Below are 24,562 nucleotides of genomic sequence, written 5' to 3' on the forward strand. Positions count from 1 at the left end.
GACATGTCTGTGAAACTTACACTCTGGGTTAAGGGATGTTCCAAAGGTGGCTTTCGAGGGCAAGAGGAAGCCCCTAGGACTGCATGCTTCCCGCAGCCTGGCCTGGGGTAGATTTATTTCTCTATGTGCCACTTGGGGAGCATGGTTAGGAAACTAAAAGCTCAGGAAGTCAATCATATCCTCTGACAGCACATGTGTCCATGCTGCCTCATGGCCTCGCTTCCACCTGGCTCTGGAGATCCGTGGCTGCCTGGGTTCTGTCTCTCCAAAATCGCACCCCTCCTCCTCCCAGTGCTTGTATTGTGTGTGTGTGTTTTATTTTAAATCCATAAGCTAATTGGTTTTCTGCAGGGCTAACTGAATTTCCCCAATTTAATTTGCAGAGATGCTCCCCAGGAGCCATTACAGCCGGCGATGTCCTCCAGATTGGATTACCGGCCTCTCCGGGGCTGCTGAACTGAGTCGGAAGGTGGGGCCCAGCCCCATAACCTGATTACCTGAGCAGCGGAACTTCTTGCTCTTGATCTGGCTGATGCGCTTGTTGGCCAGCCGGCGTGGGCTGCTGCAGCGGGCCCCGCTGGTCTCAATGGGGTTGTCCTGCAGGTAGTCAGCCAGCCACCTCAAGTGGCAGTCGCACACGAATGGGTTTTGGGCCAAGTGGCTGCGAGAGGGACAGGAGTTCATTAGGGGGGCCCTCGGGACTCTGTTCTGCCACTGCCCCCCTGATATGGGTGCTGATAATACAGCTCCAGGCTCCCTCCCTCAGTGCCCCAGGAGGCCTCGGGGGGGGGGGGGTGCCAGAGCTGCTAAGGTAAGACCTCTAGACAAGACCTGGATGGGGCCCTGAGGCCAGCTGTTGGCAAAAGCCAGTCAAGGTGCAGCTGGCACCCAGTCTGGGGCATCAGCCTTCCTAACCCTCCCCACCCAGGGGGGGACAGGCATAGTAAGCTGCAGGCTTAGGGTTTATGCAGAGAGTAGACTGAATTTTATTTTCCAAGCTCAGAAACACCCGGTGCATAAAGCAGCTGGTGTGGCATCGGGCACAGGACGGGTGTTCCATTTATAGTAGCAGGTTTTGCTGTTATTATCCTCAGCATCACAGGGGCGTCAGCACCATGGGCTCACTGAGAAAATTCTCCACAGCGCTGCGCAGTGCTCAGCACGCAGTCGGGCTTCAGTGTGCGGCAGCTGTCCTTACTCTCTGTGGCTCCTGTCTCCAGCTCCAGGGGCAGTGAGGGCTAGATGACTCAAAAGGCCTCCAGAAACCCCCAGGATCGTGGTCGGGCCTGGCACTGGGGTGAGGGTCTAAGCTGAGGGGTGGAGCCATCAGAAACACAGGCTGAAATCTGTACTCAGGTGTCATCCGTCTAATGGAACTGTTTATGAACATCTGCTGTTCTTGCCTGGAGAATTCCGTGGGTGGAGGAGTCTGGTGGGCTATGGTCCATAGGGTTGCAAACAGTCAGACATGACTAAAGCAAGCTAGCACGCACGTACACCATGCTTGGAAGTGAGGAACTCCTCTCAAAAGAGGGAGGTGAAATACCCCTGAACTCTGGTACAAGGTGCCTGTCCCAGAGACTTGGCTTTGTGGTGTGGAGAGGGACAGGTGTTAGCGGGAAGGAAGGAGTTTTCAGCAGAGGCGGAGCCTGCTCAGAGAGAATACAGCACCCAGAGTGGTTAAGACAGCAGGTGAGCCAGCCACTTGGCCTGGATTCAAACCCTCTTCTTAGTAGCTGTGCAACCTTGAATAAGTTACCTCACCTCTCTGTGCCTTGGTTTCCTAACACAGAAATGGGGCATCACAGTAGCACCTGCCTCCTGGGGTGGTTGCGAGGCTTAGTGGTCTGGATACAGGGAAGCCATCCCATGGGGGCAGTGAGCATGGCGTGAGCGCTCAGGACAGGCCTGCAGAGCTGTTGCTAATGCTTTACTTGGGCTCTGGGGCTCCTCTGGGACGTGCCTGCTCTGCGTGGCTTGTGAGTGCGCTCTGGGACGCTGGTGGCGGCCTGGGCCTGTGCTGGCACTCCTGACATACTCACAGTGTCTGGATGGCCTGCAGAGGGGCAAAGAGCCCCTTGCTGATGGTCTGCAGCTTGTTGTCATACAGAGAGAGCAGGCTGAGGCTCTGCAGGTCCTGGAACGTGTTCACCCGCAGGCAGTTGATCTTGTTGGCATTGAGGAGGCTGCAGACAGAAGAGAGGCCGCTGACTCCCTCATCCCGGTGAGGCCTGCGGAGCAGGGGTGGGGCTGCCAGCCTCAGAGCATCCTCCTGACAGCCAGCCTCCCCACCCCGCCCCCCCCCCCTCCCCGGCCCCAACCAGAGAAAGGGGACCTGCAGGCCTCCGGCCACGGGATCTCCTATCACACCCAGGCACCGGCAGCCGTGCACCACAGATGCTGTGTGGCACACCAACCCCTTGAGCCTTCCCCTGCACCCACGCCCTTGGAGGAAGACCGGAAATCGCACCCTGCATGCTCCACTTTCTACTGTAGAAGGCAGAGCCTCCAGGTCTTAAAAAAAAAAGAAAGAAAGAAAGAAATCTTTGGCACAATTGCTTGGAAGCTTTAGCTGACTGACTAAGAGGTAATTTTTATTCAGAAAATTCCTCAGAATTCTTTTGGATCACTGATTCCATTGGGAATCTGCTGAAAGCTGTAGGTCATCCTCCCAGAAAAAATTCAGCCATGGGCAGGCATGAGTGCACACACACACACAGGCTCAATCTCTCTCACACACAAACACGGAAGGAGCCCTCGGGATTCTGCAAATATGCCATGTGCTTTGGTCCAGGCCTTCTGAGCATACTCTCTACCCCTTTCATCTGGAGACTCCTTCTCCTCCTCTGTATCTCAGCTCAGACGCCACCCCCTTAGACAGGCCTACCCTGACCACCTCATTTCCAGTGTGACCCCACGATCGCCCATCATAACCCCGTTTACTCCCCTCATAGCCCTTCTCTCAACTTGTGATCAAAAGATATTTGTTGTTTATCATTTGCCTCCTACTCAAGATAGTACACAAATGATATATATTTTATTCTTCCCTTTATTCCTAGTACTTAGCCCAAGCACTTATTAAGAAATAAACTGGCTCCAGCTCTGACTCCAGGGGGCCACACTCATCTAAGGTGACACCGATCCCCCAGAGTCAGCCTTCCTATCCACGAGGGACCCCTCTTCGGCTGTGGCTTTAGCTCTTCAGAACCCTGTCCCCACCAAAAACGAACTAAGCCATAAAAGAAAGCTTTCTGGTAAAAGGCTGGCCCAGCAAGAGTGAAGCCTTGAGGATTGCAGGAGTGGTTTTCAGGACGTGGCTGCCAAGGCAAGCACTTTGGGTCCTAAAAACCCTTTATGATCCTAGACTGATGAGCTGTGCCCTTCAAACTCATGTGAAACTATTTCTCACTCGCTCTTGAATGAAACTGAGGGGCTACTAAACTGACCAGCAAAAATCCTGAATTGTAAAATTTTGTCTTTTTAACATTGGCTCAGAGCTTCCCTCCTGGGGAAGGACCTGAGAGATACATCATGGCTGGTTTGCCTCCAGAGTTCCTGGTGCCGAGGTCCAGAAGATTAGAGTTGGTAATGGAGGGGCTGCCGTGGGAGCTCAGCCAACCATGCCACCTCTCCACGGCTGCGGGGCCCCTGAGCATCCTGTGCGAGGCAGGCAGCTGCGGTGGTGACAAGAGGAAGCACCGCCTGCTTAATTTGGCTAATGATGGGCAGGGGTCCCAAGGGTTCTCACAGGTGGCCTCCTGCCTCGCAGTAGAACAAAAAGCTCACATTACTAGAAGACTTTTTGTGTTTTCCAATGTGCTTTCCTGACATCCTCTTATTCTCACAGTCACCTAGGCAGAGGGGCAGAGCCAGCCTCACATGTTACAGGTGAGGAAACTGAGGCTGAGAGTTGGGAGAGAGAGGGGGGGTTGTGCAAGGTCATGCATTTCCTAGGAGTATGCTGAAAGCAGTTATGGTAACTGAGGTCTCTGGAGGATTTCTTTCTTCTTTATGAGTGCTTTATCTACCCTGTCCATCTGTCTATCCCTTCGTAGCAATTTCCCCCCAAGAATTTCCTACGCTTTGTATATTAAATTTTACTCAAAGTCACTCCATTTGTCGGCGGGAGGCGGGGTTGGGGGTGGGGTGGGGTGGGGTGGTGGAAGATGCTATGGAACAGAGAAACAGGGAGAAGAGAGAGAGAATCCAATCGGGCTAAAGACAAATAAAGTAAGTGGTGAATGATTTGTTCCAAAGCTTGACGTTCAGGGCCTTTGGAGGGAAATACTGAATGAGGTAAAGAGACTAGGTCAGAGGTGCTCCTCTCATGACCTAAGGAGAGATACTCTCTGCAGCATCCTGCAACGTGCCGCATGCAACTCTTTTCATCCAGCCCTCCCAGTGTGCTGAAGGTGGAGACAAAGCCGCCCTGAGGTGTCACCTCATACCAGTCAGAATGGCCATCATTAAAAAGTCTATGAATAGCAAATGCTGGAGAGAGTGTGGAGAAGAGGGCACCTTCCTACACTGTTGGTGGGAGCATAAATTGGTGCAGCAACTATGGGGAACAGCATGTAGGTTCCTCAAAAATCTAAAAATAGAACTACTATATGATCCAGCAATCCCACTCCTGGACATGTATCCAGACAAAACTTGAAAAGATACACACCCCATAATGTTCATGAGGCATTATTTACAACAGCCAACACATGGAGACAACCTAGACGTGCATCCACAGTGAAGGGATAGAGACGTGCAGTATACGCATATCTACACAGTGAGATGTTACTCAGTCATAAAAAGAGTGAAATAATGCCATTTGTAGCAATACAGATGGACCTAAAGATATCGAACTAAGTGAAGTTAGTTGGACAGAGAAAGATAAAACTATGATATTACTTATATGTGGCATCTAAAATATATACAAATGAACTTATTTACAAGACAGAAAGACTCACAGACAGAGCAAACTCATGGTTATAAAAAGAGAAAGCGGGGTGCGGACTGATAAATTAAGAGTTTGGGATTATCAGATACCAACTACTGTGTATAAAGCAGATAAACAACAAGGTCCTACTACATAGCACAGGGAACTATATTCAATATCTTATAACAAATTATAGTGCAAAAGAATGTGAAAAAGACCATATGCACACACACACTTACATATGCACACACACGTGTGACTGAATCGCTCTGCTGAACAACAGAAACATACAACACTGTAAACTATATTTTAATTTAAAAAATCTGGATATTTCTGTTCCTCTCTATCACACACACACACACACACACACACACACACAGAACATAAAAGATTTTTATTTTCTCCAGGAAAAAAACCAAAACAGATGTCCTAGTCACACTGGGTCTCCTGGAGGCAGTCAGGGAGCAGCTGCCCTCTTTAGATAAGACATGTGCCCCGTGGGCCACCGTCCTCACTGTTCCCTAGTGCTTGCCCCTCTCAAGTGGACTGATGCTGAAGCTGAAGCTCTGAGACTCTGGCCACGTGATGTGAAGAGCCGACTCGTTGGAAAAGACCCTGATGCTGGGAAAGACTGAGGCAGAAAAAGAGGCAGGCAGAGGATGAGATGGTTATATAGCATCATGGACTCAATGGACATGAATTTGAGCAAACTCTGGGAGATAGTGGAGGACAGAGGAGTCAGGCGTGCTGCAGTCCATGGGGTCTCAAAGAGTTGGATGTGACTTAGCAGCTGAACAACAACAGTAACAACAACTCAAGCTTATTCTCCCTGCCTTGTCTGAGTAGGAGCTGAAATTTGAGACCTGAGGGCAGATTCACAAAGCCAAACTGCAGAACTTGGTTCTGGGCAATGCTAGACACCAGATAAGGAGGGTGGCCGCGGGGAGAGTGGAGTGGTGTTCCGATTCGCCTTGAAAGGGCATCCAGATTGCAGGCCACTCTGGCAATGCTCCTCACCCATCAGGACTATCAAGGCTTCTTGTTTTGATCCAGAAGCTTTTTTGTTCCCCATTGCTCCTAGACCTCTCAGCCTAGGAAATGCTACTGTAAAGATGGAAGGCATCAAAACAGCCAGGCTGGCACAGTTATGAGGCAAAGATAGCGCGTGCAGCAGGAGCAGAAAGAAACACAAAAGGGCAGTGCCTCGGGGTCACTTATTCTCCAGGAACGCTTGGCTCCCTAAGGCAAGACACATAGGTGCAGGGGGAGATGAAATTAAGCTGCTTATCCAGATTTAGATGCCCAGGACCGCCTCACTGATCCCCAGCAGCACCTAACAGCCTGTCCTCTGTCCCATCTTCCTCTGGGAGGAAGGTTGGCAGCTACTCAGCTCAGTCTGGCTTCCATAAAAGGATCTCTGAGCTATCTGGAATGAGGACAAGAGCTGCAGGAGAATTAAAAAAAAAAAAAAAACAAACAGCCTAAAAATACTAAATAAAAAAAACCCGCCCTATGATGGAGCAAAGAGACAATAACTATTTGAAATGGGGTTCAGCAATTCTGTAAGAAGTTAGGAACACAAGCCTTCTCCCTCTTTCAATGGAGGGATTGATTCTGTCTCATCAAGGCCGCTCCATCTGTCCCCATTCATCCCCCTTTGAGGAGCAGTGGTATAACTGCTGTGCGAATTAACAATAACGTAGCATTGTCTCGGGAGACTGCAGCTTCGTGAGCAGCCCTGTGTGAAAGGTCTTTCAAAGCACTTTTCACGTAGTGTTTCCTTTCGCCCTCACAGTAGCACTACGATTATCCTCATTTTCGAGGATGAAGAAATTGAGGGTCAGAACGGCAGTGGATTTAACCAAGGCGATAGTGAAGCTCCAGTCTATCTGAGTGCAAAGTTCATCTCTCACCCACCATATGGAGAGAAAAACCCATATTCTGCCCCTGCACTTGGTGGAAGGTATTCCCTGTCCCTAGGGGAGCTATTTTTGCTAGCTTGGGAATGCACCTGGGCACACTTCAAGTTGACGGAGGTCTGGCTGGGTCTGGAAGACTGCTTGCCTCTTGGCTGTGAAGAGGCGTCAGGAGTCCCACGGGCTCTTAGGGAGTGCCCGGACCAGGCGGGTGGGATGGGACGCCCTCTGAAATGCCCACTAAACTTCCATGGGCACAATGGCAGGCTCTTCCCTGAGTGGCCTGCACCTGTGCCAAGCAGGGTCTCAGCCTTCAGAGCCCACTGACTAAATGCTGACTGGGGAGCTGGTACGCTTGGCCCTGTACTCCCCTCACCTGGAGTCTCACGCGAGGCAGACCAGGGGAGAGCGAGGGAGCAGAGACAACGGCTTCCCTTATGCAAGACGGGACGCTCCGGTTCACCTCGCACAAGAGACAGTACTCAGGGTCCCAGCTTTGATCCCCAGCTAGGTCTCAGCTTGACGGCCTGGTGGATCCAGTGAGGGGAAGGGCTTGGAGGTATATTCTGTTCATTAATATTTCCCCAGAAGCAGATCCAACCATCTATCGGGGCCATCTGCTCCTAGACCCACCTTGCAAAGGAAACCCAGAGGCCATATAAACAGAAAAGAGATGGAGGTTGGTGGGGAGGAGGGGTTGAGATGATCCAGTCAGGTGAACCTGGGGCCACATGACCTAACAGGTAATGAACACTACGTGTGATCAGGCGCTCTCCCAGCCCTTTACAAATATCAACTTGCAGAATCTCCCAACAGCCTCAAGAGGTAAGTGGCCCCTCTGTCCGACAGATGATCCCTCTGGCACACGCAGAGTTTAAGTGGCACAACTAGCAAGCAGTAGGTCGAGATTTGGATCCATGCTATTTTAGTTCGAAGACTTTGCTCCTATTCCGACTGTGGGAAGCGCCTGCAGCTTATGGGAGGAGCTGGAAGTAGGGTTTTTGTGGCCCCTCCCATTGACTTAGTGATGATTCTATAATGAAATGAAAGCAGAGAGCCATGCTCCCCTCAGAGGAGATCAAGGAGAGTGGAGCATGCACACATCCCCTTCTACATTTATGTCTGACCATTAGCTCTGCGAGGCACTCTGCTACCCCCTCTTCACCGAGCATTTTCAGCTTCCACATATGTTCCATGTCAAGAGGTATTAGCACTCAGCCCATTGACTAACCAACCTAACAATGCTGCTGAGAGATTATCCTTTCCAGAAGTTGTTGCCTTCAGAAAAAGCAAGGTGGGCAACAGAATCCATGGAGAGTGTCAGAGCTGGAACGTGGCGGGGGGAGAGAGATGGGAATAAAATATCCAGAGTCCTGGGTCTGGGCTGAGGACGGGCCCCTGCCTCCAGGCCTGCAGGGGGATCAGGCCTGGCTGGACCGGAAGAATCCCAGGGGCTTCCATCACTCACAGCAGCTTGTAGCCTCCTCCTCTCAGGGTCCAGGTAACGGGAGGAGATGGGCCACAGCAGGGAAGTGAGGTTCACCCTGACCCCCACCCTCAGTCTCCTGAAAGAGGCCACGAGTTTGGGGTTCACTTGGCAGCAGCTGTTTTTTCTCATGACTGGCTCTGCTCCCATCTCTGGCTACAGGGGCAGTAATGGGACAGAGGACCACTGAGGCCCCCTTTCTAGCTACCACTCTTGCCCACATCCTCTCCTCCTTTAAGATTCCCCTGAGCTTACAGCCTTTGCCATGAGGTTGAGAAAACACCAACCTCTGGAGTCAGATTTAATGATAAATTGCATCAAAATCACCTTGGCAACGCCAGTGGTTCACACATTGATTCAGTGGCCTGAGCTCTCATTTGAATGATATTTATATTCTCCACATCTGCCCACAGGTCTGCAGAAGACAGCAGTTTAAGGCTATTCCTCCTACTTATACTGTGTTTGTCTGCAAATGCCAAAAGCATAATGCAAACCCTGATGCACAAGGTGTTCTTAGGAAACTGGTGTCAAGAAAGAGGGTAGCGGCCACGTCCTGGAGAATAAGCGAAGCCCTCCCGGGACAGACCATGGGACAGGAGGATGAGCCCAGCTTCCTGCCAGGAACCTGGGTGCTTCATGGAACCTCCTTTTCTCAAAGTGAGGCTGGCGGGGGAGGGGAGGGCGCGGTCAGTTTCTGTCTCATAAACACTCAGGTATTTATCATGCTATGCAGGGGAAAGATGGTACCGACGACCTCAGGGCGTAACCCTTTCTCTGTCTCCTCCAGTAGGGGAATCATTTTTCAAGAATAGGTTACAGGGTTCATGCCCAGTGGTGGGATTGCTGGATCATGCAGAGATGTGGATGGACCTAGAGTCTGTCATACAGAATGAAGTAAGTCAGAAAGAGAAAAACAAATACCGCGTCTTAATGCATATAAATGGAATCTAGAAAAAATGGTGCAGATGAACCTATTTCCAGGGCAGGAAAAGAGATGCAGGCATAGAGAGTGGATGTGTGGGCACAGTGGGGGTGAAAGAGGGTGGGAAGAGTTGGGAGATTAGAACTGACATGTCTACGTGTATGCGTGCTAAGTCACTTTAGTCGTGTCCGACTCTTTGCGACCTTATGAACTGCAGCCCGCCAGGCTTCTCTGTCCATGGGATTCTCCAGGCGTGAATCCTGGAGTAGGTTGTCATACCCTGCTCCAGGGGATCTTCGCAACTCAGGAATTAAACCCGCATCTCCTGCATTGGCAGGTGGGTTCCTTACCACTGAGCCACCTGGGAAGCCCCGGACACGTATACACTGCACTACCACGATAGGCAGCGAGTGGGACGCTGCTAGAGAGCCCAGAGAGCCCAGCCCCTGTGGGATGGGATAACCTGGAGGGGTGTGATGGGGTGGGTGGGAGTGAGGTTCAAAAGGGAGGGGGCATATGTACACATACAGTTGATTCACTTCATTGTACAGCAGAAACTAACACAACATTGTAAAGCAATTTTATTCCAATAAAAAAAGCAATGGGTCGCAAAGGCTCTGCTATGAAAACAGAACTCCACTGTGTGTCCCTGTGAGTATTTCCCACTATTGAGCTCTGGCATAAGCTATTAGTGAGGATGCCAATTAGGGGAGCCATTCTGGACCCCTGATTAAGCTGCAGTGTTTAGAGTTGACCCCCTTGTATCTTCTAAAATTTTTCTTTAGAATTAACCCTCTGCCATCCCCAAACTCTTTATCTACTAAGTGTAATAAGGGCCACTCTCTTGTCTTAGAATAAACATGCTCTCACCCCTCCCATATGAAATATGAGGGATTTATTTTGACCTTTGGTAACCTCCTGAGGCTTCCCAGGTGGCTCAGTGGGTAAAGAACCTGCCTGCAACACAAGAGACACTGGAGATATGGGTTCAGTCCCTGGGTTGGGAAGATCCTCTGGAGGAGGAAATGGCAACCCACTCTAGGAGTCTTTCCTGGGAAATCCCATGGACAAAGAAGCCTGGTGGATTACAGTCCACAGAGTCCCAAAGAGTCACACAGGACTGAGCAAGGCAACCAGAGGGAAGCTGAGATACTGACAGATCAGACAAGGGAGCCAGCACCTGCTCTCAGGAGGTGGAAGGCTTGTGTGATCTGGCTTGCTCCTTTCTTCCCCAACAGCTACTAGGGTCACACTTGCCTATCTGATTGCTACATGGTTCTGAATCAGTCCTTTAAGAGGGATGAACCCTTTAAGAAGGATAAACCATTCACTCAGTGACCAAAGCATGGAATGATTCCAGAATTTAAGTCTCCCTAAGAGACTCAGCTTCCCTTGCTGCTGCTGCTACTGCTGCTAAGTCGCTTCAGTCATATCCCACTCTGTGCGACCCCATAGACGGCAGCCCACCAAGCTCCCCCATCCCTGGGATTCTCCAGGCAAGAATACTGGAGTGGGTTGCCATTTCCTTCTCCAATGCATGAAAGTGAAGTGAAGTCATGTCCGACTCCTAGCAATCCTGTGGACTGCAGCCCACCAGGCTCCTCCATCCATGGGAACTTCCTGGCAAGAGTACTGGAGTGGGTTGCCATTGCCTTCTCCATCCAGCTTCCCTTAGGAAGCTCCAGATACACAAGAGAGGGACGAATTCCTCCCTCAAGAATGCAGGACAAGGCTTCCCTAGTGACTCAGTGGTAAAGAATGTGCCTGCCAATGCAGAAGTCACGGATTCAATCCCTGATCCGAGAAGATTCCACGTGCTTCGGAGCAACCAAGTCCATGCGCCGCAACTACTGAGGCCCGTGTACCCTACAGCCCGTGCTCTGCAACAAAGAGGCCACCGCAGAGAGACGCCTGTGTACCACAGCTGGGGAAAGCCTGCGTGCAGCAAGGAAGGCCCGGAGCAGCCAAAACCAGTGCGTGGCAGGGACTTTCCCGGCCAAGACTCCACACTCCCAGTGAAGGAGGCCTGGGTTTGATCCCTGGTCATGCTGGAGAAGACTCCTGAGAGTCCCTTGGACAGCAAGGAGATCAAATGAGTCATTCCTAAAGGAAATCAGTCCTGAATATTCACTGGAAGGACTGACGCTGAAGCTGAAGTTCCAATACTTTGGCCACCTATTGCAAACAGCCAACTCATTAGAAAAGACCCTGATCCTGGGAAAGGTTGAAGGCTGGAGGAGAAGCGGGCAACAGAGGGCAAGATGGTTGATGGCATCACTGACTCAATGGACATGAGTTTGAGCAAACTCTGGGAGATGGTGAAGGACAGGGAAGCCTGGCATGCTGCAGTCCATGGGGTCACAAAGAGTGGGACAGAGCTTAGCAGCTGATCAACAATAACAGGGAACTAGGCTGCTAAGAGTTCGAATGGCACAACTAAAGATCCCACGTGCCTCAGTGAGGTTCTGCACGCGGCAAAAAAGATCTCGCTGCAACTAAGACTGGCGCAGACAAATAAATTTAAAATAATAATAATAATAAAAGGAACGCATTACAAAGTAAGTCTGCTTCTACTTCTGGAGAGAATTCTCATCATCTCACGTCAGCCCAGTCTTTTAAAACAAGCGGCTTCTTGATTGCCCTCTCACTGAGTTCAGGGCAAACTTTAGTGGTCTGAGGACAATGAACTCGAGGAAAGTGCCCCAGGAGACAGTGGGCCCATGATTTAGACTGAGGCTAACAACAGGAGCTGAGTTCCATGGTACTTCCTCTTTGGCTTGAGCCAGTGAGGAATTCTTGTTTTGTGTATCACCAAACTAGCTGTGCAGATTGACCCACGACTGGGTCAGACGCAGAAGTCTGGCAGGGACTCCACGGTCAGAGTGCTCGGGTTCCAATGCTCCATCACTTACACACTGAGAGACAATGGCCAAGCTACCTACATCATCAGTTGCTGAGTTTCTACATCTGTAAAATGAGCCTCTCAATAATACCTTCCTCTTGGCATGGTTGTAAAGGTTAGATGAGGTGATGTATATGAAATTGCTTAGCACAGGTTCTGGAGCGTATTAAGTCTTCAATAAATGTTAGCTGTTATTAGCAGCAGTAGCTGTACTAGTGAAATAGCTGGTGAGGGAAAGTGACCTGTAGGGAGTTAAGTTCTGCTCTCTTCCCTGTAATTGGCAGGTTGCTTGGAAAACTCCAAGACCCTTCAATGGTCTTGCCTGCCTTCCAAGAAAATCAAACAGGTGCCTGGGTTGTCTTAACTTCTCCCAGCCCCAAGACAGTCTGGCTTGGATTAAGACCTCCTGGAGCAGGTTTAACATCGACTGGAGCCAGGATTTATGTGAAAGCTTCCACCTCAAATGACTGCCCACCCCACCTGAGTGTCTCTCCCATGTGTGCCCCGTAATCAGTGAGCACTAACTGAATGAGCTGGCCCCTCGGGAGCTGTAACACTGCAGCCTGAAACCGCCCATCCAAGGAAGAAGTGGCAGCTCTGGAGACATGCTCGCTGCTTGCTTCCCTGCATTAGAGAGGGCCAAGTCCTGAGCTGCAAAGTCACAAATCTGGGGGCATTTTGGCTAGAAATACACCCAGGATCACAATCTCCAGGAGCCAGGGTGGGCAGGGGAATGGTGAAGATCTAAGCCTTCACACTAAGTTTCCAGTGATAAAGAGGGTAGATGAAGCCTGGGAGAAGAGGACAGGTCACGTCTCAGGCGATCAGAGTTGGGAGTACACATCCAGTGGTGTGTCCTGTCCTAACCGTGATTCTAAGATGTCTCCATGTGGGAAGTTTCAGTTCTCCACAGCTTACAGTGGAATCTCTCAACACACTTCTTGCCCAGCTGGGCCCCTGACTTGCACCCTAGCAGCCTGTTTCAAGGAAGAAAGCTGGCAGATTCATTCACACCCTCAAAGATCATAAGGGTTGTTCGAACTAAACAACAAATGTGTGTTTATACAGAGGTAAGTCTGTACTTTAAAGTCCGTAGTCAGTATTTATGCAGATGGAAGTCTGCAGGAACTGTAGGATTAATTACGGGGAGACATACTATTTTCAAACATGTGAAGAATATGAGAATAGCCTTTTCTGAGTTTTGCAGAAGCCATGACTGAAGTTTAGTATAAGAAATAGCTGGAGTCCCTTTGCTGTCCGCCTGAAACTATCACAACATTGTTCATCAGTTATACTTCAATATAAAATGCAAAGTTAAAAAAAGAGAAAGCGCTTCCCGACCTTTTCAGTTCGCCAAGAGAATTCACCACGGAAACCATCAGCACAAGAGCAGCAGGGTTTGGGCCAGCGTGTGCGGGACAGGATTCTACACCAGCTGGGGGAGAAGCTGTCTGGGAAGCACTGAAGATTTTGGAACTCCAGCTAAAGGAGGTGGCTCCTGCGAGGCTGACGCCCAGAAGACAGGGTATTGGACTTGTGGTCCCTTCCCAGGGCTATTGAAGCTTGTTCACGGAGACCTGTTGGCTGCAGCCTCTGAGAAACTCTGAAGACTCAGTTTCCCATTAGTGTTGGCCGTCTGCCTGAAGCAACAGGGCATGAAGATGACCCAGGAGGGATGGGTACCTAACAGGCTGGCCTAGGGTAGTAGGATGGCCGAAAAGTTTGGAGACAAAGGGAAAGAGGGGATGGGCAGGCAGGACAACCAGCTACAACACACCTGCCTATCGTGGGTTGAGTATGAACTCTGCTTCTTGTACAGCGTGCTGGCCATGAACTAGAGCGGCTGTCTCTTGTTTACAGTCATCTTTTTACTCTAATTTGATGTGTACGACATGGAAAGTACGGGCACATGGGGATTTATAAAGAAGTGCCAGCTATCTTTAAAATGGTTAACCAGCAAGGTTGTACTATATAGCACAGAGAACTCTGCTCATTGTTAGGGGGCAGCCTGGTTTGAAAGGGAGTTTGGGGGAGAACAGATGCATCTCTTCGTATGGCTGAGTTCCCTCATCCAGCTGAAGCTATCACAACATTGTTAATCAGCTATACCCCAATATGAAACAAAAAGTTTGGTTTTTTTTTTTTTTTTTTTAAGTGCCAGAAAGGAAACATCCAAGATCATTTTGGATGACAGAGACAGCCTGGCTTTTTGCTGTTGTTTTCCAGTCACTAAGTTATGTTTGGCCCTTTGTTGTCCCATGGACTGCAACCGCCAGGCTTCCCTGTCTTTCACTATCTCCCAGAGCTTGCTCAAACTCATGTCCGCTGAGCCGATGATGCTATCCAACCATCTCACCCTGTTGCCCCTTTCTCCTCCTGCCCTCAACCTTTCCCAGCATCAGGGTCTTTTCCAACGAGTTGGCTCTTCACATCAGGTGGCCAAAGTAACGGAGCTTCAGCTTCAGCATCAGTTCTTCCAACGAATATAGTTGCTTTGTGATGCGACCATAGTTTGAGAGATGGAGAGAGAAGAAAAAACACAAAACCCTTGCAGAAAACTTTCAAGTCAAAGGAAAGGAAATTTCCCAGACTAGCAGGGTATTCTAATCAGTGCCTTCTTATCGGAATGTCTCCAGTCTAACAAGGAGAAATCCAATCTACCGAGGGCAGAACGCTACATTAGATTTAATCAGAATTGCTCAACACCAGGTCAGAGCCCAGTGACGGCTATAGTTGCTGGTTCTTTCTGGAAAGTGAGGAACTTGAGTTGTGTCAACTCTCAGTCTCGAGAGAAGGGGGAAGCTTTGTCTTCACTCCCGGATATTCAACTCCATCAGCTCAAAGTAACGAGATGCAACCAGAGTCTTTTCCTGGCCCATGCAAAGCTCTAGTCATCTTATGACTGCTGTCAGCTGGGAGCTGGATCTATTTCCTTTTTTAAAAACCATGCATTCAGGACTTCCTTGATGGTCCAGTGGTTAAGAATCTGCGTTCCAAGGCAGGGGACGGGGGTTTGATCTGTGATCAGGGAACTAAGACCCCACACGCTGTGGGGCAACCAAGCTCAGACGCCACGACCGGAGAGGAGCACACACACCACAACAAAGCTCCTTAGCGCTGCACCTGAGAGCTGCCACAGCCAGATGAAACAGCAGACGCAGGAACAGAACAGTGGCGGGAAACAGCCCCCGAGCACGCATGCCTAATACTTCTGCTATATGCCCTGCACCGTGCTAGGCACTTTGATGCATGCTATGTTTCTCCTTAACGCCTACAAGGGCATATAGCTTTCAACAATCAAAACATGACCGTAAAAGGATATTTACCCCAGCCCAGTGAAACACAATACCTCCGAATCTCCCTCTAGGCCATCCTATTGTTATCTTCTGGCAGGGGATTAATAGGTACAGTCAACTGGCCTTCTGGTGGCAGTTATAACTTAGATTTTCTTTGCTCCAAGCAAAGAATACCATCTGTGAACCCCCCCCCCCCCCCAGCTCCCTGCAGAGCCCTGGCGTGTCTTTCTAACAAATAGCCACAAAGGCCCACCTAGGGCTGCGAGCCTTGAACACTGATAGGTACACAGAGCCACACAGAGGGAGACAGACACGGAGACAGAGGGGTGCAGGGCTGGACAAAGAGGAAGCAGGGCAAAGGGCACAGGATTTGCTTTCTCTGGCTTTCCTCTTCACGGAAACAAGCCTGCCCAGTGCTGTGATGGATGCACTGTCTGAAAACTAGCTGGCCACCTCATCCAGGCGTGATTCATGTGCCGATACTGTGTGAGGAGACTCTGTCCAGGGCACAGAAAGGATAGAGAGCAGAAATGTGGGGAGAAAAAGCTAAAGAAAAAGCCTCACTTCCTTTTTCTTGAAGAGTCTTGGGCGTCCCCGTGTGAGATGCACCTTGGACCTTCTATCCACCCTTGCTCCTGACTGCCCACCCATCTGGAGATAGAACTTGACTACGTTGTCAGCAAGCTCGTGATGGAGCTTCACTTAACAGCACACAGGAGGCAGGAAGGGCCCAGGCCCCTTCTGTAAGGGGCCTGTGACTTGGAGGTGATTTTACAAGGGAGCACGTTCACATACACACACACACACACACACACACGCACACACTCATCTGTACTCAGATGCATGCCTCTGATAACACACATCTTGTGCTATTCAGGGGTGTGGGGGCCTTCTGAGCCACAGGACCATGTAAGCTCTTCTCCAGCTTCCACACCCAGTTTCTGTGTGATTGAGGGCAAGTCATTTACCTCTCTGAAACTTGGTACGGTCCATTGCTCACAGGATACTCAAGATCATTCCCTAATACCAACAGGAATTATGACGTGCAGACATGGATGTGCGGGTGTGTACACACACATGCACACACACACACGCTTCCCACACCCACAGTACATGCGTGTAGATGCTACGGCTACCTGATCACAAACCAGAGATAACTCTAGCCTGATTATAAAATCCTCAAATACAAGATGAGCTAAATTCCTTTCCTTGTCTCTCCACATCAGAGTTCACTTACTGTCTTCAAACATGTAAGCTCAAATGACCAGAATGAAATAAACGCAAATAAATAATCCCAGAGCTTAAAATTTGAGGCAAGAAATCCTCCTTTAAATTAAATAAACACTTCCTCCCTCAGCCATACCTTTCCCAGATAGAGCCACAACAGTGACTGACTATGCTACTAATTATTTCACTGCCCCACCCCTACCTCCTTCAAGGTCACATGTCTACCATCAGCTCTATTTCAGCCTTAGTATCGGAATACAGTGCATGAATATTTTAGTTCCCTAAATTCTGAACAATATTGTGGACTCAACTCTGGCTTAATTTCTAGCCTCCCAAGCCTGAGGGCAGTGATTCTTGCGTGGGTCAGGCTCCCAGGCTGCATCACCTCGCTTGTGTACACTGACTTCAGCCTTCCCCTGCCAACTCCTTGGCTCTCTTTCCACCAATATGAGGCGGTGGAGGTGAGGGGTGGATAGCTCAAAACAATTTCTTTTTTCCTTTTAATGAGCACAAAGTCAAAAGAAGAACACTACAGAGCACAGCTCAAAGTTTGCAGAAAAGAGCCTGTAAACAGTTCTAGAGACAGTATTAGTGACAAAGTTCCTACTCACAGCAGTTGTAGGGACACCAGCCCATCAAACAGTCCCTTGGCAATCTCCGTGATCTTGTTCCCGTAGAGCACCCTGGGAAAGAGCAGAGGGGACAGTGGTCACCACGGGTGAGAGGCCGCTGTCACCCCTTCACGCAGGAGGTCACCACCTCGGCCCACTCCGGTGGCAAATCAGCATCGCCTTCCCCAGCCTGCCTCTTCCCTCCTCCTCACCAGTGAGACAGCGGGCTCGCGCCTCTGACGCTGGAGGGGCAGGCCGTCTGAGAGGCGAGGAGGAAGGGACTCCGTCCTCATCTCCTCCTGGGCAGCCCCACTCAATAAGGAACCCACAATAGGAAGACACAGTCCCTTTGCGGTGTCTCCCAGAGGTGCTAATATGACTCACACCCTGGCAATAAACAAGACGTGTGGGAAGCCAGCCAGCCCTGTGTTTTCTTGTCTTCAGTGGGTATCGATCAGGCTGAGCCCAGCCTACAGAATGTTTCCTTTTAATATCCTGTTCCATCCTAAGGAATTCCTGAACTGAGTCCTTTAATCATCCATCTAGACAGGGCTTTGGATATCTGAGGTCCTACCCAGCTGGCTCAAGGACTGCTGAGTCAAGGACGGGCTCCTTGGAAAAACTAGGGAGCAAGGAGCTGTAACTGCAGTAACAGCAGCTTCTGCGTTCCAGCCTCTTTTTTCGATTCTCTGAGCTCCAGGAACCAAGGAATTCTTTTCACCCTTCTGTCTTCCAGCCTACGGAGTCCCTCACACGGGGTCTCCTATTCAAGGGCTGGTCTCTGGTGACCTCTGACGCACCAGAAGTGTGGGGAAGAAGTCTCCTGAGTCTGGCTCTTCCGTAGACACTGCTGGCTTCTCTCTGCTCTCATCCATGGCACAGACGCTGATGATCTCTTGGGTCCAGCCTCCTCTGAGATGGAGGGAACTTAGCTAAGAAAGACCTTTTAAAAAAATGTTTCCCTCTCGAGGCCTGGAGCACACTGAATTAACCCAAGATTTGATTCCCGCTCAGACTGCAAATCCAGGCTGTGGCATGTCTTTGAGGAGGCAAAATATTAGGGTGAGGAAATGGTAAATGGGAGAGATAAACCCACCCCCATTTTCCAGACTCCACCAGGAGAGAGTAAGTGTCCCGCTCAGCCTGCGGGTGTGCGTCATTGATGTTTCAACAAGTTAATGACTAAATAAAAGTCAGCACGATGGCCCAGGCTCCCATTTGTAATTCATACGACTGCCTCACTGCTCACTGTGCCAAACGCGGTAGCATCACTGTGTGCTCGGCTTGGCGGATGGCAGACCCTCCAGGGCAGCAGGGGCTGGGGGGACGACGGGCAGGGTGGGGAAAGGGGGTCCTTGAATCACAGGTCCACGTGGGGTGTGCCTAAGCCTCAGTGGGTCGAAGCCACTCTCTGATGGCTGATGTGGGCTGTAGTCTATGTGGGGGCTTCTGGGCACAGACCTGTCTGCCTGTATCTTCAGCTCTTTTCCTGGACTTCCCTTTCCTCCTTTCAGATCTGGGCTTAAACACTCATCCTTGGAAGGTTCTCTTGAATATCTCAGTCAACATTTTCTTTCTTTCTGCATTTGATTTTTTTAAATTAAGTAACAATTTACATACATTAAATTAGTCATTTTCTATCACCTTTTTTATTACCTCATCCCTTTTCATTATGTCATGTTATATTATTATACATTTATTTATTTTAAACATTTTCTGTGTGTCCTCTGCAGCCCCCTTTAACAGATTAATAGATCCCATGTGCGTGATGACATCATGCGGACTGTTCATGGATGGCTCCCTAGAGCTGAAAACTGAACGGGATCTAACACGGTAAACGCCTGTTTGAGAGAATAATGAACAGGTATGGGGTAAGGCTTTCTTGCCCTTTACTTTGGCCATTCCTCACTCTGGGCGGGGCGTGTTGTTGTTCAAAGCTCCCTGAGGCCAAGACTTGTCTGTCCAGTTCACGGCCACATTCTCAGTGCCTGAAAGGCTGCTCAGTACATAGTAAGCGCCTGTTGAATGGATGAATGCATATACTGGGAATGAGAAGCACTTCATTTAAACAATGCCCTGATAGGGTTCAGAATTAGCTAGCGGCATGCCAATTTCCCATTTGGCAACCAGATTCTGAGTTTCTTTTCCTGTAGGACAGGAAGCGTCTCACTGTCCTCAGCAGGCTCCCAGACCCCAGCAAAGGGGAAGCAGACAGACGGGGACAGGGAGGCGGGAGCAGGGAGAGGACCCCGGTGGCAGACGGCCTCTCTCCTGCCTCCTCTGTGATCTTCAGCACAATAAGCAGACACTAATCTTACACACAATCCTGTCTTTGATATCCCAACCAGATGTTTTACCTGATAAATGAAACTAATTTACTCCGCCAGCAGCAGGCAACAGCTGAATCAAGAGACCTCCCTGTCTCCAGCCCCTTCCCAGCGGAATAGGGCCAGGTGGGGGAAAATGTGTATCTTGTTACCTGCCCACTCATCAATTAAACAAATAGGTTGCACAGAGAAACAAAGCACGGATAGCTCGCCTCTGAGCAGCCTTACCCTTGTCAGGTAGGGCAGGTCACCAAATAATACAAATATCAACTGATGATACCTTAGCTGTATCTTATACTTTTCATGTTATCTCAGGATGCGGTATAGATGGGGATCAAGAGCATGGTTCTGGAATCAGACTGCTTGGGTCTTTCTCACTTGTTACTGTGGACTCTGGATATCCAAAGTCACATTTGTTTATTCAACATGTCTTTTTTTTTTTTTTTGCACAATCACTATGTGCCAGGTACTGTTTGAGGTACCAGAGATTCACCCAGGATCGAAAGAGACAAAACCCTCTGTTTGTGTGGAGTTTAGATGACCCAGTTTTTAGATGAACCATCAAAGACAGATGAGGACAGGTTTCATATTTTAGGTCCTTGTGAGGATGAAGTTTGCAAGCCCCCTAGAAGAGTACCAGGTATGCAGTAAGTGCTCAGTAAGTACTGCCAGGGATTGTTGTGACTGCAGTCATGAACGCATTTCAGGCAGGAGAGGTGTCACTGTGCCATTTTGCCTGTGAGGGAACATGCACACAAGATGCACAATGGTCCTTGTGCCACAGGGCAAGTCACTGGCAGGGTCAGAACAAAGCTCTATGCTTTCCTGCCCCAGAGGGTCTCCGAGTCCCTGGTAGGCACAGCTTTGGTTCCATCCAATAGCCTGCTTTCAGGTTTCAAAATCCAAGAAAGGCTTACAGGATGGGGTTGATACATTCTCAGAACAATAGCCATGAGTTTGGTTTGGAGAAAAAGCCTTAAAATCAGAGGAAGAAAATGAGATCCTCCCTAGACAAGGCCACATGCATGGAAAAAATGGGCATGTGGTACTAATCATACATTACAATCCTCTCTCTCCATCTCCCTGGACAGGGCTGCTGAGGCGGGGGATGTGGTTGGAGGACAAGATGCATTCGAGTTAGAAGCCAATAACTGGGAAGGCTGCTGGGCACTTAATCAATAAAAATAATGCATTTGGGTTGTAGAAATATTCCCCAAGATCAATTTCCCCTGAAGAAATATTTGTTTCTTTTACCAGGTTGCCACAAGTGGGTAAGGGAACATAAAAGCTTGATAAACACCTCCTGGAAAATATGGATGCATCCCTCTCCCACCCCCACCCCACATGCCTCTGCTCCCCACTTACAGTGATGTGAGCGACTTCAGACCCTGGAAGGCATCTGGAGCAATGTCCGAGATCTGATTCTTGCTGATGTCTCTGAAAAATTAACAGGAAAGTCTGAGAACACAATGGCCATATCTGAGGGGTGGACCAAGCATCGCAGGTATACAAAATGATGAGGATGAATTCGTCAGTCAGTTTATTTATTTATTTATAGTGCGAGAGCAGCGGCTTAAAGATCATTCAATTCAAATGACTCATGATAAAATGCACTATATATGTGTATCACTCTTCTTGGATTTCAAAGCACACTTACTCGTGGCACCTTGACTTTGACATACGGCCATGGACACGGCAGCCTTCGCTTTGCAGGTGGGAAATGGCACCCAGTTAGATGAGGGCCTTATCGTAGGTTGCAGAACCAGGGAATTATAGCATAAATGAAGCAAAAGCCAGCTTTGCCCAAACATAGCCCAGGGTTCCTGTAAGCCTCACCTCCTTGTGTAATGTCTTGGCAAATGCTTATTTTTCTCCCCCAAAGTCCTGAGTCATTTTGCGTCCCCAGCGACTTCTCCCTGACCTGAATGGTGGTTTTGAGCAGTGACTGCAGTCTCTGGTTCAGTACATCTTCAGGCCGTGTGGTGTAAAGACATCATGAGAGTCTCATGGTGACTTTGAGACATGGGATTGCCACTGGCAATACCTCTTGGACGGAAGCAAGCCCAGGGTGGTGAAGACCAGAAACCATGTGAGCGAGAAGGATGCTGTGTGTTAGAAGGCAGCTAACCCAGCCTTGGGGCATTGGAATCTCCCCGATCAGGAGGTTGCTCATACTGCAGCTCCCCAGTGACTTCTGAACACCCACATCTAGTTCTCACAAACGACATTTCCCTGAGTGCAGAGATGTCTCTTAGAAGTCATTAGCTCAGAGACAGCCTCTGGGCTCCTGTCCCTGGATGTGGAGATGCTCCAGTTTCCAGCTACAATGAACTCTGGTGCCTCTTCTTTAACAAAATAAATCAACGGGTCTTTGCTTTTGTGAAGAAGAGGGGAAGTTGGGGGCCTTGGAGGGTCAACAAGGAGGAGACAGCGGAATATTGAGAAGAAAGCGCATCTAAGCAACTGCTTCCAGTGAGGTCAGATGCCCAGCTCCGCTAGCCTCTTAAGTGCATTCCTTGAGTCTGTTTCTCTGCTCCTTCTGCATGTGTGTGCTAAGACACTTCAGTCGTGTCCGACTCTTTGCAACCCTATGGACTGCAGCCTGCTAGCTCCTCTGTCCATGGGATTCTCCAGGCAAAGAATACTAGAGCGGTTTGCCTGTTACCTCCTCCAGGGGATCTTCCTGACCCAGGGATTAAACCCCTGTCTCTTATGTCTCCTGCATTGGCAGGCGGGTTCTTTACCACTAGCGCCACCTGGGAAACTAGCCTTCAGAAGGGCTGCCCAACAACTTGTGCTTAGGTCTCTGCTCCCTTCCCTCCCTGTTTCCATGGCTTGTGAGTTGAAAGCTACTTCTCAGGTTAAGGTTTCTTAGGCACAGCTGGTGGGCTTATCCCTTGAGCAGGCGAGAGCGCCTCTAACAAATCCACAGATTGTGCTCGCAAACTCTTCAGCTTACACCAGGCTTTTCTTCAGAGCTCTTTTTTTGTATAAGGGTCTTAACAAGCAAATGCCCCAGATTACCCTAATCTTGCTGGGCCTCAGCACGGCTGCCTAGCAAGGCACTTCAGGCAAGTGCACAGTCTGTACTTAGATCATGAGAAAGTCTGTTTTGTTTGGTGATTTTTTTTTTTTTTGGTGACATCCCTAGTGGAATGTCCCTTCAAGGTCCTGAGCCCTCTACCATGTGAGAGAAAATTCTGTGGCCAGTGGGGAAGCCCTCTGCTTTAGCCTTGTCAGTGCAAATTAGTTTTCAGTTCACAACTAAACTTCCAGAAGCATTTTTCTCTAAGGACAAGATGAGATGTCTCATGATTTGAAGATGCTGGGGAGTAGACCTGGGATTGCCCTCCCCACCTCCAGTGGATCAGCTGGTAAAGAACTTGCTGGCTAATGCAGGAGACACAAGCAATTTTGGTTCGATCCCTGGGTCAGAAGATTCCCTGGAGGAGGGCATGGCAACCCATTCCAGTATTCTTGCCTGGAAAATTCCATGGACAGAGGAGCCTGGTGGGCTACAGTCTGTAGGGTCGCAAAGAGTCAGACATGACTGAGTGCCCAGGCACGCATGCACGCAGACATTGGAGAAGTGACGGTTTAGCTGGGAACTGACTGTGGTCCTTAATTCTGTAGGAGGGAAATAGCAGCCATGGAGGGTAAAGGACCAGGAGTGACAAGCGATCAGACACAGCGATTTGGGCACAGAAATGGTGTCTCCAGCCTCCTTTCTACTTTCGAGTTGGGTGCAGAAGGTGGTGGCCCTGGACAGGAAGGCAGCCTAGGAAGGTTGAGTGCCCACCCAGCTCCACGCCTGACCCTCCCAGTCCACATCAGGTGGCTCCAGAGCTGATTCCTGGTGTCTGGGTCATCCTTGACTACTGGTTCTCAAACCCCATTAGAAGTTTATTAAAATGCACCCTCAGGGGCTCCCCTGATGCTTGCAATGCAGGGAGCACAGGTCTGATCCCTGGTTGGGGCACTAAGATCCCACATGCCATGAAGCGAGGCTAAAAGATTAAAAAAAAAAATTAAACACACCCATAGAAAGTCTGATTTGGCCAGCTGGGGAACTGGGGTTAGACACCTGCATGTATAGCAAATCTCCAGGTGATTCCAAGGCAGGTGGTCCCTGAGTTATACTTCAGATCAGTATTTCAGAATAATGGTTAGTCTCAAACCTACCCCAGTCCCCTGGATGATGGAGAAGAAGTGGCCTTTGCAGGCTGTTCAGAAAAGAGGTGGTAACTTCCAATGCTGACGAGGGTCAAGTGGGGAATATGAGCTCAAAACACTAGAAGTTGGTGGAACTTGTGGAATATTGCTTTGCCTAAGAGCGTGGGAGGGAAAGAACTCAACATCTTGACGGTGTGGCCTTCAAGTGTCAGTGCTCCCGCTTAACCAGCCGTGTAAGACTGCGGCATCCTCCCTAATGCCTCCTACGCTCCCTCCTCCTCTTTATTTTCTTGGGCTCCAAAATCACTGTGGATGGTGAACACAGCCATGAAATTAAAAGACGCATGCTCCTTGGAAGAAATGCTATGACAAACCCAGACAGCATATTAAAAGACCGAGACATCATTTTGCCAACAAAGGTCTGTGTAGTCAAAACTATGGTTTTTCCCAGTAGTCATGTATGAATTGAGGGTTGGACCATAGAAAAGGCAGACCACCAGAGAACTGATACTTTCAAACTGTGGTGCTGGAGAAGACTCTTGAGAGTCCCGGCAACAGCAAGGAGATCCAACCAGTCAATCCTAAAGGAAATCAACCCTGAATATTCATTGGAAGGACTGATGCTGAAGTTGAACTTCCAATACTTTGGCCACCTGATGCGAGAGCTGACTCATTGGAAAAAACCCTGATGCTGGGGTCTTTTCCTCCTGACGAGGGCAGGAGGAGAAGGGAGCAACAGAGGATGAGATGGTTGATGGCATCACTGACTCAACAG

At 49.5% G+C, this 24,562-nt stretch overlaps 1 protein-coding gene across 1 annotated transcript in view; it reads right to left on the minus strand.

The window, feature by feature from the left end:
• SLIT3 (slit guidance ligand 3) overlaps positions 1–24,562 on the minus strand; it is a 724,331-nt gene that overhangs the window by 116,318 nt on the left and 583,451 nt on the right. The window contains exons 11-14 of the mRNA XM_069555989.1: positions 20,980–21,051; positions 17,288–17,359; positions 2,043–2,186; positions 498–661 (exon numbers count right to left, since the gene is read on the minus strand). Coding sequence (XP_069412090.1) covers positions 498–661; positions 2,043–2,186; positions 17,288–17,359; positions 20,980–21,051 — 452 coding nt within the window. The remainder of the gene's footprint in view (positions 1–497; positions 662–2,042; positions 2,187–17,287; positions 17,360–20,979; positions 21,052–24,562) is intronic.

Source organism: Ovis canadensis, chromosome 16 (assembly GCF_042477335.2).
Source record: "Ovis canadensis isolate MfBH-ARS-UI-01 breed Bighorn chromosome 16, ARS-UI_OviCan_v2, whole genome shotgun sequence".
In the NCBI taxonomy this organism is placed as follows: Eukaryota; Metazoa; Chordata; class Mammalia; order Artiodactyla; family Bovidae; genus Ovis; species Ovis canadensis.